General features: G+C 37.5%; 1 protein-coding gene across 4 annotated transcripts in view; it reads right to left on the bottom strand.

Moving 5' to 3' along the window:
- The window catches only part of fam131ab (family with sequence similarity 131 member Ab), a 44,138-nt gene that overhangs the window by 25,873 nt on the left and 494 nt on the right, over positions 1–17,771 (bottom strand). The window contains exons 1-2 of one of the 4 annotated variants that reach the window (XM_028465637.1): positions 17,381–17,501; positions 7,369–7,478 (exon numbers count right to left, since the gene is read on the bottom strand). The exons of 1 other annotated variant lie outside the window; for it this stretch is intronic. In XM_028465637.1, the coding sequence (XP_028321438.1) occupies positions 7,369–7,374 (6 nt within the window). In that variant the 5' untranslated portion in view covers positions 7,375–7,478; positions 17,381–17,501. Of the gene's footprint in view, positions 1–7,368; positions 7,479–17,380; positions 17,518–17,771 lie in introns of those variants that run through there. 2 more of the 4 variants (XM_028465638.1, XM_028465636.1) reach the window with 2 other exon arrangements.

Raw genomic sequence — 17,771 nt, 5'->3', positions numbered from 1 at the left:
CTGCTTCTAAGCTTCTTTTTATTGACAAAATGGATTCATGTCACCTTTTCTGTTTGCACCATTAGGCCTCAGCGTCAGGGACAACATTGTACATTGTATTATTCATGCTTGGAGAACACATTCAGTCAGAAATCACACAAACAAATCTTTAGAATCAGAGAATAATACGGTAATTGTTCATTGTGGAAAAAGTCATTTTCTTTTTACAACTGTATAACATATGTCAAGGGCCTTTATTGTGAAAGGCTAGAAGTAGACGCTGGTAGTCCATGTACACAACACAGTGCAAACTATAATGAAATCTGTCTGTTTAATTCAATAAAACCAAACAATTTATCCTCATTTTAATTCCACAAGTTACACCCTTTATCAGTGATTTAACGCGTTTGTTTTCCATTATAGTTTCATATTGTCGCCTTTTGGTCTTGTTGGGTTGTACTAAAGAATTATCAATACGTGATCAACATGTTATTGAAAGGCAGCTGTGTGTGAGACGTCACAACCCAAAGCTTGTCCTGTCAATATCTGCTGATCAAAACAATCAGTGAGGCTGTGTTGGAAATATCACACTTTGTACTATCCACTACAAACTCAATGAGTATATACTGTCTACTGTATGATAAGTATGGTGATTGTTCCCACTGAAATATACTTCCAAGTTTCCCAAGATGCATTTGGAACCTACAACGATAAAAACCAGAATCACACTGAGGCTAAATATCTCTGTTGATTCTCCACTATTGAAAGTTCTGCAAACATTTTAAGTGAGAAAATGACCAAGTAGAATATCAACATGTGCTCATTTGATGTATCAAACATATTTAATTCCCACATTTCAGAGATTTTTGGAGACCCTCCATTGTGCTACTTACAAAACTTTCTGGTTAACTTCAAAACAAGAGTCCTATTTACAAAGGTGTTAAAAAAACTAATGGAAGACAAGAAGAAACGCTTTTATTTTGAAAAGGGGATGTCCCAGGACTATTTTACGTTCCGCTTGCATTGCATCATGGGATGGTTGAGTATGACTAGTGTGCCCACTGCGTATACTTAAAAAATATCCCCATCTAGTATACATCTGGATATTTCTCATATACCAGTCTTTTCATACTGTCTAATATGAACGCACTACTGTACATACTCATTTAACATCAAACTTAGAACGAGTAGTCACTGGTACCAAAGTGATAGACCCACCAATCTGAGGCCGACTTCATAAACACTTTGTTTTAAACTTTTATTTAAAAATGGAGAACCCATCAATCATTTTGATATGTGACATGTACAGTATGGTCATATATTTGTAATATAAGAGAAAAATTAAAATAAACCAAACATTCAGTTCTCGCCTGGTACCAGTGGATAGGTCTGGTCTTCACGAGTCTAAAAATGTGGCAGTAGAGTCAGAATTGGGCACGGTGGTTTTCTATTAAAATAAACTTATTTCTACCATGCCACTAGGACTATAAGTAATAAGAAATACATTTTTAAAACAAAGTGTCTTATGAAGTTGGCCTCAGGTTGGTGGGTCTGTCGCTGGTACCAAAGCGAAACTGGTGGTTTCTAGCCGTATCGTTCCCAAACGTCCCCATATCATATACATCCAGGTATTTCCCACATATTTCATTTTGACGTCAGACTTATTATGAGTAGTACGTTGGTCTGACATTTACAACACAGCCTGAGTGTAAAGTAGTAACAATCAGTCCTAAAGGAGAGCCCAGCTGGTGCTCATATCAACTTCAGATCATCACAGACAGGACCATGTGAAGAAGGTCCGTACACATGATTATACTTTCATTCATCACATGCCACATAATGAGGATGTGGAATGGTTTCAGTGTGGGAGGAGTCAGTGTTAGCCTGTTTTACAATAAAGTTACTTCTCCTTTCTACTCTGTAATAGATCATTTTAGACAGCGTGTCCTTTTCTCTCATTAGCAGATTTAAACTAGTCTGAGCTCATCTTTACATCCTAATATGTATCAGTCAGTCTGTGTCGGAGCAAACAATGCTGTCAGCTGCTTCTCTATTGATCATCCCCCCCCCTCACTATTTCAAATCAATATTCTTGTGGAAAATAAAATCTGCATACAAGGTTTAAAGCAGTCACATCCAGAGGTGAAATCTGGCGTGTTTACATTCATATATTTTTTTATTCATGTATGTCCATTAACATGCACTGTCCCAATCAAATAAATAAATAAATAAATATTGTCAAACTACAAAAAAATGAAGTGCATCACATCATAGCCGACCAATCAGATTAAACGTAAAACCGCATTGAATGCTGGTTATTTTCTCAGTTTTAGAGTTTCTAAATGTATCTATACTCAGAGCCCGAAATTAGTTTTTTTTTTTTTTTTTTTGAATTCATTGATGTTATTTTATTTTCAAAAGAATTGTACATTTTGACAAACCTTTTATTTTATACAGATGCCTTTGTGGAAAATAAATGAAGTTTAAATTGCTGTAGATTTGGTCTCTTCCTTTTTACGTTATACATGAGACGTTTACTGTATGTAAGGGAATGTGGCAAGATTTATTACCAACAATACACGTGGGGGGTAAAAGTAACTAGTAACTATTACTTTGAGTACAGCTGGAGATAGGCACCAGCAGACCCCCATGACCCTGAAAACAGGAACAAGCGGGTCAGAAAATGGTTTAATGGATGGATAATATTGAACTATTTTTTACTTGTACTTGAGTATTCTATATATGACTTACTTGTGTACAATTTAAATGGGGTAGCAGTACTTCTACTTGAGTAGGATAGATCAGTACTCTTTACACCTCTGAAGGACAGCACCTGGTTTGAGACGACCATCATGGTTTGTATTGAACGCAGCGTGACATTAAAGCTTCAGTGAACGTCCCAGTGTGACATTTGAATCCATTTTCTGTTATCATCTGTTCTTCCTCCCTTTTCTTTTGCAACGGGAACATTTCTATAGCAACCAATTAGAGAGCAGCACGTCTGTGTGCTGGATCTGCAGATGATGTCACTCATCACATTCACATAGCACAACAGGCCAGAATAATAACGTCTTTTACACATGACGCCACTTTGTTTCTCTGGCAGTTCTAAGTGTTACTGCTTCCATCAAACGCGATGCATTTGCATGATCACATGGAGCTCAGCGTGCACTGATGACCCTTCAGTGTTTTCAATACAACAATGTTTTTGTCACATTCATCAGCCCAGCGAGAACGTGATCCACTGCACCACACCAGACTGGCTCCGATGAGAGAAACAGGAAGGACACGCCTTCCTCCTACTATTATTGTGAAGCACTCAACCATGTGACAGGGATCGTTAATCAATGGAACAGGAGAAAATGCCTCCCTGTTCTAATGTCTATTACAGCCAGATCTGTCACTGATCCCACAGAACTAATAACTGCTTTTAAACCAGTGGTTCTCAAACTTTTGTGAGTGTTCCCCACTTTGAATGAAGGTGAACTTGCAAGCCCCGCCCACATCGAACGAACGGGGAACAAGCATCATCATCAGCATCAAAAACTAAATAAAACGAAGAACCTGCACGAAAAAAAAACATGTAAAAGTGCAGTAGAAAACAAGAAAATTCAGTACAAGAATGAAATGAACTTACAGGGAACTATGGGGTGCCAATTGTAAAGTTGCGCATTCTCAAAAAAAAACTAAACTTTTTGCAGCATTTAGCGACAAACCACGTTTAAAAAAAAACCTTTGTGAATTTTTTTTAGTTACTTTTGACCAGATTTAATAATAATAATAATAGCGAAAAATGTGTTTTGTTTTTTTTTTTTCTCTCGAAAATGTATGTCATTGATGAATTTAAATGTTAAATTTAAATCGAAATGTTAAATATTAAATCTAAATCTAAATGTCACAGGTAAAACTAAATATTTGGCTAATCTGCAAATTCATCGTTTTGATTTAGCATTTAAAATTTAGATTTAGATTTAGCATTTAACATTTAGATATAACATTTAGATTTAGATTTAACATTTATAATTAAATGCAACATTTAGATTTAGAATTACCATTCATATTATATATTTACGAGAAAATAAATAAATATTGCTGTAAATCTGGTGCAAGTACATATGTTTATTTAAAAGCGGTTTGTTCCTAAAGTTTATTTTACCATGCCATGAGCAACCTTACAATCAGCACCTCATAAGGAATAAGTAACATCATATTTAATATTGTAAGCAGGGGTGGACTGACCACCCCTGCGTATACCAGGGATCAGACTCAAAGTGGGCCAGTCTGCTGTGCTTTTTTTTTTTTTTTGACGAACGAGTGGAAGTAGACATGGTAACAAGTGGCCAATAATGGTCCAGTAGTGGCAAGAAAAGAGTGAGAAGTGACTAAAGTCGGTCAAAAGCAGTCAAGAGTGGCCAAACAATAGGCAAATAAAGAGGATCCATGCAGGTGGTACATAATGGCAAAGGGTAGCTTATATCAGAATCAGAATTCCTTTATTAATCCCAGGGATAAATTGCTTACAATAGTGAAAAAAAATGTGGAACAAAAAGTGGCAAAATGTTGGGAAGAAAGGAAACAGTAGTATTTATTGGGAAAAAATGGGAAAAAATAGGAATAGTGGGCGAGTGTGCACAGAAAATGCGGCGGGGCGAATTTTTTGACCCAGTCCACCCCTGAATGTAAGTTACATATTTCATAAATAAATCAAAAGCTAAATTAAATGAATCATCTGCAGAAAAAAAAAACATGTAAAAGTGCTACAGTCAAAAATACAGAAAATAATCAAACATTTTTTGCACTTTGATCCAAAAAGCTTCAGAAAACAAAAAAGGAAATTGTTTTTTAAGTTGTGTTTGTAAATAAAGACACTGCTCCACTTTAACATGCTGACGTAAATCATTACTTTTGCACTTTAGTTCCACGATACATTTTGTTCCTGATTGCATATCTAATGCAGTCTAATAATCTAATGCTCTTTTAGTTTTTAGATTGTTCATTATTACTATTGTCAATGAAGGAAGGTTTCCTCCTGTTTGTCACACCCCACCTGTCATACCTCCATTCTCCACCAGGGGCCACACACACTTTGAGAAGTACTGATTGAAACCCTTTCAAAGTCCTGAAGGACTGAACCATGGAATGAGAAGCAGGAGTTCATTAAACATGGCGTCTACTCTCTGCTCCATCCAAAGCCTAAGGATCATCAGCAAAACCCATCAAGTCACACATTAACATAGAAAATTAAAGAATAATTAGGGATTAAATTGCTAATTGCACTGAATGGCTTGTAAATAACTCAACACCCACTCGTAGTTACTTTAATGAAAAGTAAAAATGGAAAAAGAACCCAGGGCTGGAACACACATTACAGACTTTGGAAGCTTAATTAATCAGCTAATTATTAATCAAGCAGAGGTTGAGCAAATCATTTTCTGCTTCATGTGGTAAATTATAGAGAGACTGTCAATTTTGATTAGTCATGTGTTAAAGAGCTCGTTGTAAACTGCTCAAAACTTGATGTGATAACAGTGAAGCACCAACTGCTGAGGAACAAAACCCAACATTTAAAGTGATTTTATAACCAAATCTCAGCTCAAAGAAGCATCCACTCCTCCAGAACAGAGAACCTGCAAACTACCCCAGGAGTCACACCCCAGCTCTCCATCTGTGGTCGTACATGATGTATTTATCTGCATGTTTATCACCAAATATTGGACATGAATTAAATGTCAACATGTCTTTTTTTTTTTTTTTATAAAAGCATTGAATAAATAAACACCAGCACTCAGAGAGTCAAACCTCCATGATTCCATTAATAACATACTGTAGCTCGTAATGTATGGACACCTACATTTAAAAAAAAAAATTGCGATAAAATGCACAATTCGGATCTGATCTGAATGATAATTAATGAAGCAACTGAGCATAATCTGATGATGACAGATAGAGATAGAAACTGATTGACAGAAGTGGCGATATGATTTTAATTGTGAGTGGGCCCCGAGAAAACTGTATATATATATATATACAGTATATATATATACTACTACTACTAGTAGTAGAATTAAAACAGTCTACTAGTAATAAAAGTGACAATTTGATTGTACTTGTAAACAGACTTTGTTTTGCTCTTAAATCTTTTGGGCAAATTAGTAAAGCAAAATCCTCCACTACTGGTAGACAAAATAGTGTTACTAGTAGTACTAAATATGTCTATACTACTACTGACAAACCAGCCTGTCATTGCCCGATCCCATTAGATCTCGGAAGCTAAGCACGTCTGGTCCTGGTTAGTAGTTGGATGGGAGACCACTGAGAATTCCAGGTGCCACAGTGGGGTGGCAGTCACCCCAGTGGTATCTGTCATTGTGTCCTTGGGCAAGGCACTTCACCTACATTACCTAGTATGAATGTAGTGTGTGAGTGAGTGTTGGTGGTGGTCGGAGGGGCCGATGGCGCACTATGGCAGCCTCGCTTCTGTCAGTCTGCCCCAGGGAAGCTGTGGCTACAATAGTAGTTTACCACCACTAAGTGTGGAGTGAAAGAATAATACCTTAATTCTGTAAAGCGACTTTGAGTGTCTATGATAAAGCGCTATATAAAATTGATGCATTATTATTATTATTATTATTACTATAGTAGACACTCAAAACTTACTTCAGTAGTGAAGTAGTAAAGCAAAATAGAGCTGCATGTACATGTAATATGAGTACTAGTAGAGCTGAAATATGGTTGATAACACATTTATGTCCAAACAGCTTTTCCGTAATGACCACATATGCAGACACAGTAAACAAAAAGAAGAGGAAGTCATGTGACCTCTGATCAGGTATGAGCACACAAATAATACTAAAGCACCCGTTACTGACTGAAGCCAGTATCAATACATAGAATAAGTTCATAATATTATCTAATAGCCTGAGTGTTGTTTGCATAGTAATGGTATACAGCCTCTAGATTAATGATAGTACATCTATCTATTATCTATCATACAGGAATGTAGGCACCATCTGCAATCATTTGATTGAATGGGTCATTTCTGTACCTACTGCTACTGTGGTTGCTAATGCAAACATGCAATATGATTAAATATTACATTTCCTATTATTTGTTTTTTAGTCACATAAAGCACATCATGATTTTGTGAAGAGTGCAGTTAAGTGTTGAATCGTTGTCTGCTACTGTTAATGTCTCAGATGTTGTGCTTTGATATGTAATTTCTCTGGAGATATATCAGTGTAATAAATGTGACCAAAATACATAATATATTCCTATTTAGCAGGAAGAAGACGTGCCTGAGGATGGAGCTCTGCCAGAGCTACAGGAACATAAAGCTCGAACATAAAGAATAACGGGCAGCTCACTGATGTCCAGTGGACCCAAACAGACCTTCATTATAAGTCTGCGTGCCAAGCAGGTCCGTGTACTCCCCAACAGTGCAACGTCAGACCCAGAGCGTCTCTCACTCCAGTCCACCCGCCACGACCCGTCGCCCGCCACTGCATGAGGAGGGAAACATCCACAGGAAGGTCACAACAACTGTGCACTGGTAAAACTCATAGAAGATGGACATTCTTCACTCCAAAAAGGTTCAATTATTCATCCTGAGGACAACATGACATGAGTTTACAGCAAAACAAATCTGTCTTCTTTTTTGAAAAAAAAAAAACATGTCATGGTTTCATTTATTCAGACAACTTTTTTCATGAAATTTACTTTTGAAATTTGCTTTGATCCCCTGACATGTCATACCAACACACACATGTATATACAGTAGGAGAAACAGGAAAATGTTTAATACAAGGAAAAAAGATCATCTGAGGGGGTGTGAAAAGGAGGCAGCAGAACAACTCACAAGGATGGGGAAAGAAAAGTAACAACAGGAACATTTTGTAATATCAGATCATTTATATATGAGAATAATGTAATATCAGATCATTTATATATGAGAATAATGTAATATCAGATCATTTATATATGAGAATAATGTAATATCAGATCATTTATATATGAGAATAATGTAATATCAGATCATTTATATATGAGAATAATGTAATATCAGATCATTTATATATGAGAATAATGTAATATCAGATCATTTATATATGAGAATAATGTAATATCAGATCATTTATATACAGTATGAGAATAATGTAATATCAGATCATTTATATACAGTATGAGAATAATGTAATATCAGATCATTTATATATGAGAATAATGTAATATCAGATCATTTATATATGAGAATAATGTAATATCAGATCATTTATATATGAGAATAATGTAATATCAGATCATTTATATATGAGAATAATGTAATATCAGATCATTTATATATGAGAATAATGTAATATCAGATCATTTATATATGAGAATAATGTAATATCAGATCATTTATATATGAGAATAATGTAATATCAGATCATTTATATATGAGAATAATGTAATATCAGATCATTTATATATGAGAATAATGTAATATCAGATCATTTATATATGAGAATAATGTAATATCAGATCATTTATATATGAGAATAATGTAATATCAGATCATTTATATATGAGAATAATGTAAAATCAGATCATTTATATATGAGAATAATGTAATATCAGATCATTTATATATGAGAATAATGTAATATCAGACCACTGCAGAACATAAAATAATGTCATGGATTGGGACAACGCAACAATAATTAGGACAGAAGGAAACAAACACAAACGCTGGATTAAAGCAGCCACAGAGATCAGGAGGCGGAGCTTTAACATCAACAGGGATGAAGGAACATTCTCACTCTCCATTGGCTGACAGGGGGCGTGGCCAGCCAGCCACAACTCTCAGTTGGCCACGCCCAGAAATAACTCATAAGGACACATCAAAGCGATCAATAGATGCCTCTGAGGAAGACTGACAGTTGGCAGTTGAAACATGTCAGGAGATCAATGTAAATTTCAATGTAAATTTTCAGAAAAAAGTTGTTTGAATAAATGAAACCTTAACATATGTGTTTCATCTGCTTTTTAATTCTTATTGTTACAAAAGATACAAACAATGAGTTTTAAGGGTCAAGCGAAGCATTTAGGCATTGGGCAAACATTCAATCACCATGCTAGGCTTAGCTTAGCTTAGCTCAGCAGCTGATGGCAGGTGAGCTCTGGTCCTGGAGAACTCCTGTCCTGCATGTTTTAGATGTCTCCCTGCCTCTAATGATGATGTCATCATGCAGCCTGACAACGGGTTGCCTTTTACATTAGCTGTGGTGAACATGCAGGACAGGAGCTCTCCAGGACCAGACTCAGGCATGTTTCTGTATACAGCCCCCCACTCCCACCCCCTCCACCCAAAAACAGACTTTGGTTTTTACAGTCTCTCCTGTTATTACATGTTCTATGAAAAGATTAGGCTTAAGAGGGAAATCCATGGTGTCTAATTTATACAACCCACTAACATTTGATGTGTTTTATGAATTTTAGAGAAATAATACTTTGTTACTTTTACAAACATACACTCAAAGAACACCCATGAATGCTTCTTAAAGGAATCCTCCACTGTGGCCTATAATCTTTTATATGTACTTATTAGTAGATCTATGTCACCATCTTCATTTTAACTTTTACAAATGGGACTACTTTACAGTTTTAGAGCCTGTGTTCCTCCATCTTGAAATCACATGATTGATGATGTCACACAGCCCCACTGCCTGTAAACATCCCATTGTTTTCTATTGGAGTGAAAGATTCAGCCTGTTTTTAGATGATTTTGCCAATTTTTTAGGTCAAAATGCAAAATTGTGTTGCTTTTAGTTGCTCTAATTAATCAGGAAAAGTTAAAAATGTCGACGTAAACCTCTTGTTTACCCAAAGAGGATAAAAACAGTTGTGACCGGGAAATATCTGTGACCGCAGGGGGCAACAGCTCCAACTTTGCGGTTTGGTGGTAGACAATGAAGCAGAGCAGAATAGCTCTCCTAGGGGCCTTAACTCCACCCTTAAACAGTGGGCGCTGACGCTCTTTGACTGAAAAAGCTGCTAAATGATTTAAAAAGCATGCTGAATGTTTCACTCTAACAGAAATAATGTGATCTTGAAACACAGGCTCTAAAACTGTAAAGTAAATAAAACGAATATGTTGCAAATTAATGCGTTTTGTTTGGCATAGATCTACTAAAAAGGACATTTCAAAGAATTTAGGCCACACATGTATTAAAAAAGAGAAAAAAAGTAAAAAAAAAAACAACGGAGGATTGCTTTAAACAAACAAACAATATCCTTTTTGCTGTATTTATACAATGCTTTTAGATGAAGCTCTTTAAATCAATCCGCTATAGCAGAGGATCATGGGTATTTATACAGAGTAAAAGTGTTTTGCAAGCTTCCCTCAATAGTTTTATTCCATCACGTAAATGAATGAGTAGATTAAACTGATGCTGGTGTTGCACCAAATCTTTGACCCGTCAGATTCCGTGACTGCACAGGGCGACATATCATTGTTCCAGGGTGTGCAAACTGTGCATGGTTAAAAAGACAAAAAGTAACTTTAACACTGTAAAGTCAAGTAATAAACCAACTTTATGTGGTCTTTCATTTAGAATTAGTGATGTAAAAAGCTAAACACATTTTCCAAATTCTATATTTTCTAACCTTAAGGATATGATTCTTGTATGCACCTTTTATTTGTATTCAATTATTTGAATTCATATTGCTGAATATTGGACAGATTTTATTTAAACGAACTTTACAGCAATGCCTACATTGTAAACGTAACTTTACCTACAACATACTGATGTGACAAAATGCTTGGGGGGGCGGGGCACAACACCCGCATCACTTCTGTCGAATGCTGGGTTCACACCAAATGCGTCACGAAATAGTCTATTCATTGACATACAAAGTCAATGGACAGATACGTCCCAGATGCGAAATGTTTCCTGTGCGGCGGTGCGGTGCAATCTGCACGTCAAGTGCGTTGGCCGTGCGAGCGTGCTCCCGATTTTACGCATATCCGCACATCCGTACATTCACAAGAGTTGAAAATATTGAACTCCTGCGACTGTTTCGCATGACGAAAGCCAATCAAGAGTTTTTGTTGACAATGATGTCAGGCCGTCAACACGGACACCGGTCTGTTCACCCATTCAACCACACAGCCTTTATAACCGGGACAGGACTAGGAAGGATTTGGCGTTGGAGGAGAATCAGCGAGGAGGTGGTAGTAGCCGGTAAAAGTTCTCTCTGTAGTTTTCATCTTTGAAAGTCGGCACTGAGATAGGATAGCATTAGCCGCTAATCACACCGGCTTTTTTCACTGGTGGTTTATGTTTATGAGAGGAGAAAAGGGAGTGTAGCTCCTCGCTACAGCAGGCAGTGATGGATGTGTAGCTGGTGGGCGGGACTTCGCTTCAATCGCGCGTATGAAGCAAAGTGGGGACATTTTTTATCCTGCGGACCTTGCGTTACATTTTGTGCGGCTGATGCGTTCGGTGCCACAGAGGACGCATTCGGTGTGAACGCAGCATAATGTACTTCATGTATTTACACATTTGTGAAAAACTGTTTCTGCAAGCACGTACTACGTGAATTTCACTGAATTAAGAAAGTAGTCACGTTACTTTGGGGGCTCCGTGTATTTGGATCAAAAAACAAAAGTCCACTGCTTTTACTTTGAAGGCTTTCTATTTTTGTAGTTTATGTGACCTCTAACAGCTGGAATAATTTTTGAATATTTATTTTACAAAATTATTAAGACTGCACCTTTTATTTAATTGATTTTGTGCTTCTGGACACCAAAATGCATTACACTTGTTTTTTTTCCTCACTTTTTCTTACTATTTTTTGTTAGCAAACTAACAAATACTTAATGTTCCAGATTCTTCTCTAATTAGAGTTGATTTCATCATTATATCTGACTGCAACATATTTTAATTGTACAGAAAGTTGATAGTGAAAAATCTTGTTCTGAACAGGTGAGTCCCAAAGCCAAATCAGTTACAGCTGGTAGAGATGATCATTTTTAACAGATAAAGATATTGTACAGGCCACATAGATTATTAAAGTGAAGAGCATTTGTAAACGGTTGAAATGTGTTAAAAACTGACTTTGACAGAGTTTTTGGGGCAAACACACGTAAGAATGAAGAAAAACCACTTCATATCCACTCCACATCCCACAATGCAGTGCACATAACAATGTAAAAAAAAACATGTTTATAATGGAAATTAAAAAAACTTTCGAGGCACAACTTTAACTTTTTACATCTATTCTTTTAGCAAATGATCTTTGATTTATTGATCTATGAGGCCGACACTATGACTTTATCTGATAAAAAAAAAACAAAGATCGTCTCCAGCAGCTTTAAGAACAGAAAATAGCAACAATCTAATATGGGACTTTATTCCACAATAACTACTGTAGAAAGTACTGAAAGTGAGTTATTCATCAATGTGGGTTCAGGGATGGGGGGTCTGTGGGGTGGTCTCCCTTCATGCACTTCCAAGCCATGCCATATCATGCATGTTTTTGATGGTCAACCATTAGGTTGATATTTAGGGTCATTCCATGTCATTTCAACAAATGTCCCCAATATGTATTGTTTTCAAAAGTAAAAAAATTCTGGTGCAGTGGATATTATATTTTTTATGTTACTAGTGAAAAACTAATAAATGATTGTGAGACACATCCAAGCTACAATGGCCTCATGTAAAGGATTTTCAATATCCGCGAGTGGTGAAATGATCCAAAGTTAGGGTCCAAAATAAAAGATTTTTTTTCTTCCATTTCCACGTGCAATTATGGGCCAATGAAAATAGTACAAAAAGTATTTTTTCAGATTTCAAGAGCCAATAACCAATGCATATACTTTTGTGACTAATCATTAGTGATGTGAACAGTCTATGTTCATAGCTCAAAGCTGATTAAATTACAGGGAACTGAGGCATATGTAATGTTCCAGACCCAAACCCACGCTAACTTTTTTCAAATTTTGAGGGGCTGGTATGTCCACCAGATAGGATGTATAGCAGATATTTGTGTATGTTCAGAGAGCGTAGATGAAGCTGTATTACTATATCAAATTTTAGTTATGTGATGTAGTTCCTGAGCTATTGGAAGCTGAATATGGAAGAAAAATGAGGACGTATGAAAATCAACATTTCCCCCTCGCTAAATTATTCATATCTCAAAAAAAATTCAGCCGATTAAACTAAAAATGCACAGTGTGACAATTGAATAAAAATTTGTAAACAATTTCAGAATTTTGTGACGCCGAAGTGCGTGTGTTGTCCTGAAAATGTGTTGGAATGACATAGAATGAACAGAATAAGGGCCTTGTCTCTGATTTTTCAGCTTTTAGAAGTTAATTTCCAATTCCACCTCAAAAAACATGAATAGGAGTTTCTTTGACATCTCCGTCATCCAAACGGAGGACACGTAGTAAGATATACGAAGCACAAACGTCACTAAGCAACCTTCACATGAAGCACCTGCAGCTATGTGACAATCTGTGAGATTATATGAGTTTAACCTTTCTGTCAGCAGGCGTCGTCAGGACCTGACAGGCTCTGTGGGCACCAGGGACCAAAGGTGTGCATTAACCTCCACATTAGGAGCGGGGGCCGGGGGCTCACACACACACACACACACACACACACACACACACACTAAGCCCCTTCTTGAATTAGATTTGCAAAATGAGATTAAAAGGTGCGCCTCTAAATGTCAAAGCCTGGCTCTTCTTACCAGCTCTCCACCACTGGGAGACGTTTCCAGTTACCGTCTGTGAAAGGAACAACTGGCACGCTTAGTCGTATGAGTCCAACATCAGGACTAATCACTCACCTCACCCCGTCAGGTCACAGCCTCTACAGTTTAGCAGCCACAGCTCTAATTACCCTCCCACTGAAAGGAATACGGGCCCTTGAGTGGGTGCGATGGATCCGATTCCCCAGGCTGTATTGTAGAGATGAATCTAGGCCACCTCAGTCAATGAAAGTATTGTTCAGAGGAGTGAACGGTGCACACTTGTTTGGTGTGACTCGTCACACGTCTCGATTGGTTCAAACATTAACCTGATGGGTCCAGAATGTTTACGTGAGAAATGCAATGACATATGCACACGCTTATGCTGTACATACATAGAAACCAAGTACAAAATAAAAATACAATGACTGATAACAAGAGTATGAAGAGACGTACTGTTAAAATGTGTGGAATCATGATGGGAGCTTCTTCTGCGCTGATCAGTTGCCACTATGAAACTAACATTAATAACAAGCAGCTATCTATCTTACCTGTATTTTTATTTCCTATAATTTTGGGGCCAGGCAGGAATCTATTGTTATCCTGCAAGTTCTTCCATTTTCTTCTAGTGAGATCCTACTTCACATGTGCAAACAATCACCAAATGTATCATAAAGGTCTAGTCCAGGGCTGGGCAATATATCCAGATTCAAGATCAATTGAGTTTTCTATTTTGGTGATATAGTAAATTACAATATCGCCTATATCAGAACAGTATGAAAAGCACATTTAGATGGATTTCTGAATGCGTCCTAACCCAGACCTTCCCCTAAACAAACCACTCTACAGAACTCACTCACACGTGCTGTCCCTTGGAGGAGAAAATTACAAAAGTGGCACTTATTGTGCAGCTGTTTGTTAACAAATGAGCCTGTGTGGCATTTTACATCAGCAAATTTACCCCGGAACTGTCTTTCTGGTCAGACTTCATTTGAAATAAAATTATTTATAACGTATATCGCCATATTGAGAAAAAAAAAAAAATTGAGATATGAGTTTTGGTTTGTATCGCCCAGCACCAACTAATACACACAAAGAAACCAAATAAGTAAAAGAATAAAATGACTGATAACGAGAGTATGACGAGATGTACTGTTGTTTGACCTAAAATGGCCCAAAAGTGCATATTTGGTTTTTTCACTCAAACACTAAAGACGTGAGCAGAGTTTGAGACGGTGCACATATAAGTGTGTTTTATGTTTCTGTGTCATGTTGACACTGTAGTTACATGTTGTCCTGCGCTAACATGAACCACACGGCAGCCTGACGCATTGCTGCGCATCAGCAGCATTAATCCAGTCTGTCAGCACACGGTTCACAGAGATCCTCTGATTGTACTTGGTCCACGTTATAAAGATCATCACTTGGATGGAATTAAACCAGCGCGCACAAGAAACACACGCCGCAATGAGAGCATACAGAGCGTGTGCGTCTCTCTGTGTGCTACTCCAAGAATAATAATGAAGCAGAGAAGCTGCTCTTCTTCAAGAAGACAAATTTTTATTTTTTTATTGGGCATTTTTGGAATGTCAGTGCTAAATAAACGTTTTCATATTTCTAAATGATTTATTCTTTGAAGCATTAAAATTACTTTATACAATTGCAATATTGTACATTTAGTGAGTGCACACATTCAGAGCAATAAATGCAATGGCAATAAGAATTTGCATAATAATTTATTTCTGATTTCGGTTTTCTCATTTTTTTATTCCGCCCAAGAATAGATGCATTCCTCGTCCTGTAAACTGTTTATTTGATTTGATTTATCAAACGTTAAGCCTACAGTGCATCAACATTTTTACTATAAACAGTAATGTAAACGTACTTTTACAAATTCTTGCTAAACACATTTTTACGTTCTTTAAAAATATGGCAACATTTCAGAGTCATTGGAGATGATGTTTTTGGAAAATATCAAATTTTGTATCTCAAAAATTGCAGTTTTTACAGCATATTGAAATTCACTCTCATACCAACAATTAGAGTTACTGCAGAAATTGCCTTTTTAAACATTAGTTTTCCACTTATGAAGCTGTTGAATTACATGTCAAACTCATGGCCCGGGGGCCAACTCCGGCCCTTTGAATATACAATTTGGCCCGCAAGAGAAAGTGAAAATGACAGAGAGAACATGATTAATGTTAAACAGCTATAATAAAAAAAACTCTAAAATCTTCCAAAATTCTTCAATTCAAATCTAGAAATGTTATGTAAAGATGCTGTTGGGACTGATATCTGTCACTTATGGCTTGGATATTGTCAGTTTCATACATATATTATATTTTATTATACATAAAAGTGAAAACTAGGGCACAATAATGTTGAAATGACTAATTTTCCTGCATAAAATCTGTGGCCTAATTGAGATCAAACCGCTCTGTATTCGGCCCCTGAACTAAAATGAGTTTGACACCCCAGCCTCAAATCATTGTTCTTAACAAATTACATTTCCATCCTGTCTAGATGCAATATGTGTATTTCTGGGTTTTTATCTCAATAACAGAATGTTTGACGGCCATTTGAAATCTGAGCATTGCACATTTACCTTATTTACCATTTAGATCAGGGATGCTAAAACCTGATCCTGGAGGACAACAGTTCTGCATGTTTTTTTAAAGTCTCCCTGTTCAAACTTATTAGAGTATAGAGAGGTCTGTTACCAGGGTTTAGAGTCAGGATGCAGTTTAAGTTTAAGGAACAGAGGTGTTGGACCTGTTTGGACTGAGTTCTATATCCAGAGGTGAGTCTGTACCAAGTTTATCCAACATCTGTGATCTATCAGTCTGTCTCTGATGGTCAGAATACCTTCCTTTCATTGGGTTTCTCTTTATCTGCAGGACTAATTGTGCCTGTAGGTCCCTCTTGCTCTCATTTAGACACAAACACACACAGACACACATTCAATGCCTGCTGCTCATTCTGTAGGTCCCGTTGTCGTGGAAACTGCAGATGAAGAGGAGACCTCAGTTGTGCTGTTTCTCTGTCTCTCTGAGACATTTGAACGAATCACTGCAATTAGGTCACAAGCATCAGCAGCAGAGGAGTGATGTCACACATGTTGAGTTAAACAGGTGTTCACCTGCAGCACAAACACGACGCGTGCCGTTATCAGGCTTCAGGAGTTATGATCTGGAGATGTCGACAAGGCTCCATAATAATTACCAAGTGATGTGAACAGACGGTCTGTGAGCGTGGGAGGAATGAATGAATACATATTAACCTTTAGCTTAGCAGTGGGAGGAAAACACACACATGTTGGTAGATGGAAGGATGGATGGATGGATGGATGGATGGATGGATGGATGATAGCATGATGACGCGTAAACAAATAGATGCAGCTCGGAGTTTGTTTCTTGGCAACAGGCGAAGATTCCCCCTCCTCTGTGTGTGTGTGTGTGTGTGTGTGTGTGTGTGTGTGTGTGTGTGTGTGTGTGTGTGTGTGTGTGTGTGTGTGTGTGTGTGTGTGTGTGTGTGTGTGTGTGTGTGTGTGTGTGTTATCCCTTTAGTAATGATGATAGAACCATAAGGCTAACATGCAGCATGTATGAAATATATTATCATCATCATCATCACACAGCCTTCATACACAAAGCTCTGGTCCTACCTTCCCACTAAACTGGCTGAGCGCGGTCAGAACCATGGTGTCTGGATCAAACTGGAGCTTTATGGAGAATAAAAAGCGCGTCGGAGCGCAGCGCGCGCACCTCCGTCCTCTCCGCCTCTGATTGTGACTGAGTGGCGCGTGCTTACTGCTTACCAAAAAGCTTCTTTTGCAACTCTCGAATCATCGCGATGTTACGGCAAAGACAGCCTCGTCAATACTTGCCCACCACCCCGCCTCCCACCTCCTGCACGCGCCTGCATTGCTCTGATCTGCGTTTAGCGCACCTTATTGCTCAGATGATGTGCACGCGGTGCGCAGTGCACACGCAGCTTCTGCAGCCAAACCGATGCAGGGAGGCTGCAGCTCAAACACCATAAACGGTTCTTACCAA

Source organism: Gouania willdenowi, chromosome 13, assembly GCF_900634775.1.
Source record: "Gouania willdenowi chromosome 13, fGouWil2.1, whole genome shotgun sequence".
Lineage (NCBI taxonomy): Eukaryota > Metazoa > Chordata > Actinopteri > Blenniiformes > Gobiesocidae > Gouania > Gouania willdenowi.
The sequence above is the reverse complement of the archived record's forward strand: the minus strand, read 5'-3'. Positions and strand labels throughout refer to the sequence as shown.